A 1763-nucleotide genomic window follows, 5' to 3' on the forward strand; every position below is an offset into this window, starting at 1 on the left:
CCGCGCCCCCCGCCCCCAAGCAAATCGACTCCCAAAGCGCTGAGGCTGAGGATCCCTGCCTGAACCACTGCGCTGTCGTCCTGCAGGATTCTATGTTACTGGGAACAGAATCCAGCGTGGATTCTATGCTATTAGGAACAAAGGCGCGGCACTGTGCGTCAGCGTTCTTAAAAGGTTCGGGCTGACTTTTTAAAAGTCCATGGCTCTTCACTTTAGAACTACCCGAAAATGCTGCCTCCGGAAGCTAGTCTTCCTCGCCAACGTCCCTAAACAGGGAGTCCATAGCCTGCGCCGCCACTCCTCGGTCGCAGAAGAGAAGTTTGTTCCCCATCCCCCCCTTGCCCCCACCCCCCCACCCCAAAAGGCTGCGACGCCTCCCCAGCGGGCTCGGCACGGAGGAGAAGGGCGGGAGGGAGGAGCGCGGTGCCAACAAAGGCGCAGCGCTGGGGCCAGAGCCACCTCCCCGCGGGCGGCGGCGCCGGGGTCCCTCTGGCTCCCTTGGGAAGCGCGCCTGTCCCAAAGGCATCTCGCCCCCCAGCCCTCGGCGGGGAGAAGGCGCCCGCCGCTCAGACCCGAGCGGAACGACCGGAGGCACTTACTTGTCCAGAATGAAGTACAGGTCGAAGCCCCCGTAGCAGGCTGGACCCCCGTCCTCGCGGCGGCCCCCTTGCCCGGCGCACAGGAGCACGAAAGTGGCCAGCGACAGACACTTGAAGCCCAGCGCGCGCGCTCCCTGCTCCGCGGTGGCCATGACCCGCAGCCCCGGGGAGGGTGGCGGCCCTGCGGCCTTCCCACGCTCGCTCCGCGAACTCGCCCAGCACCCTCAGGCTCGCGCCATCCGAGGGCCCCGTGGCGCGCTCCAAAGTCCCCGCGAGGCGCGCGATCGTCTGGAGGAGTTCGAGGCTTTCCTGCTGGTTTCCGCCCCGACTCCGTCCCTGCGTTTCAACTTTCAAGTATCCCAAATGCTGCACTCCGCTTTTTCTTTTTTAAAGGGGCTGCAACTGCGCCCGGGAGGCTGCGCGCAGGTTTTGCAATGGAAGCAGTTGCGTCCCGACGGCTCTTTGTCCCAGTTTTTAAATATTATGGGGTGGGTTTTCAAATTGTTCTTGCTTGGGGGAGTGCTCTCCCTTTTCGCCCTCCCCTCTGCCCCCCCCCTTTCTTATTTTGGGGGAGGAACGACGGACCGGAGAGCGACGCCTGGCGGCCAGACGCGGGGAAGCAGGCGGAGGGCTCGGGCGGGAGGGGCTTGCAGGCTGGGGTTTGCAGGCTTCCTCGCCCCATCCCGGACACGGGAGCTGTGCGGGGCTTGCTCGCGCCTTCCTTTTGTCTCTCGGGCCTTCCTTTACCTTCTCCATCACCTTTTCCTTCCGAGGCCCGGGCTTCTTCCTCCTCCGACTTTCCGCCTCCACGGTGCCCCCCGCTGACCCTGTGGATAGGGTCCCTGGTAAACATTTGATGAGAGCCCATGGCCTCCCATCGCCCGGGCTTGGACTGCAGGCTGGGACCGTTGGCAAACCCGGCCGCCGTGGTGAAAAAGAACTGGGGAAGAACGGGGCCTTTGTGATCTGAATCTCCCCGGGAGCAGACCTAGGTCTCAGTGCAGATCCTAAAAGAGGCTGTTGGAGCCCAGCAAGCCCCCACAGCCCCCACAGGATGGTGCCCGGGAGCTGCTCCCGGCACAGAACAGCTGAATCTTCCGGATCTTCTCCATCCCATGGTTTAGAGATTCTGTGATAGCCGCTCTTCTTTTCTTCTTCTTCTTC

The 1763-nt window shown here is 63.2% G+C and overlaps 1 protein-coding gene across 1 annotated transcript in view; it reads right to left on the minus strand.

Annotated features, from left to right (window-relative positions):
- Positions 1-757, minus strand: part of ANTXR1 (ANTXR cell adhesion molecule 1) — a 258401-nt gene extending 257644 nt beyond the window's left edge. Inside the window, exon 1 of the mRNA XM_045294087.1 lies at positions 600-757. Within this exon, the coding sequence (XP_045150022.1) occupies positions 600-751 (152 nt within the window). The 5' untranslated portion in view covers positions 752-757. The remainder of the gene's footprint in view (positions 1-599) is intronic.
- Positions 758-1763: the final 1006 nt, after the last annotated feature.

The sequence above is a fragment of the Echinops telfairi genome, unplaced genomic scaffold, assembly GCF_000313985.2.
Source record: "Echinops telfairi isolate 266 unplaced genomic scaffold, ASM31398v2 ScPeMD7_2573;HRSCAF=3158, whole genome shotgun sequence".
Lineage (NCBI taxonomy): Eukaryota > Metazoa > Chordata > Mammalia > Afrosoricida > Tenrecidae > Echinops > Echinops telfairi.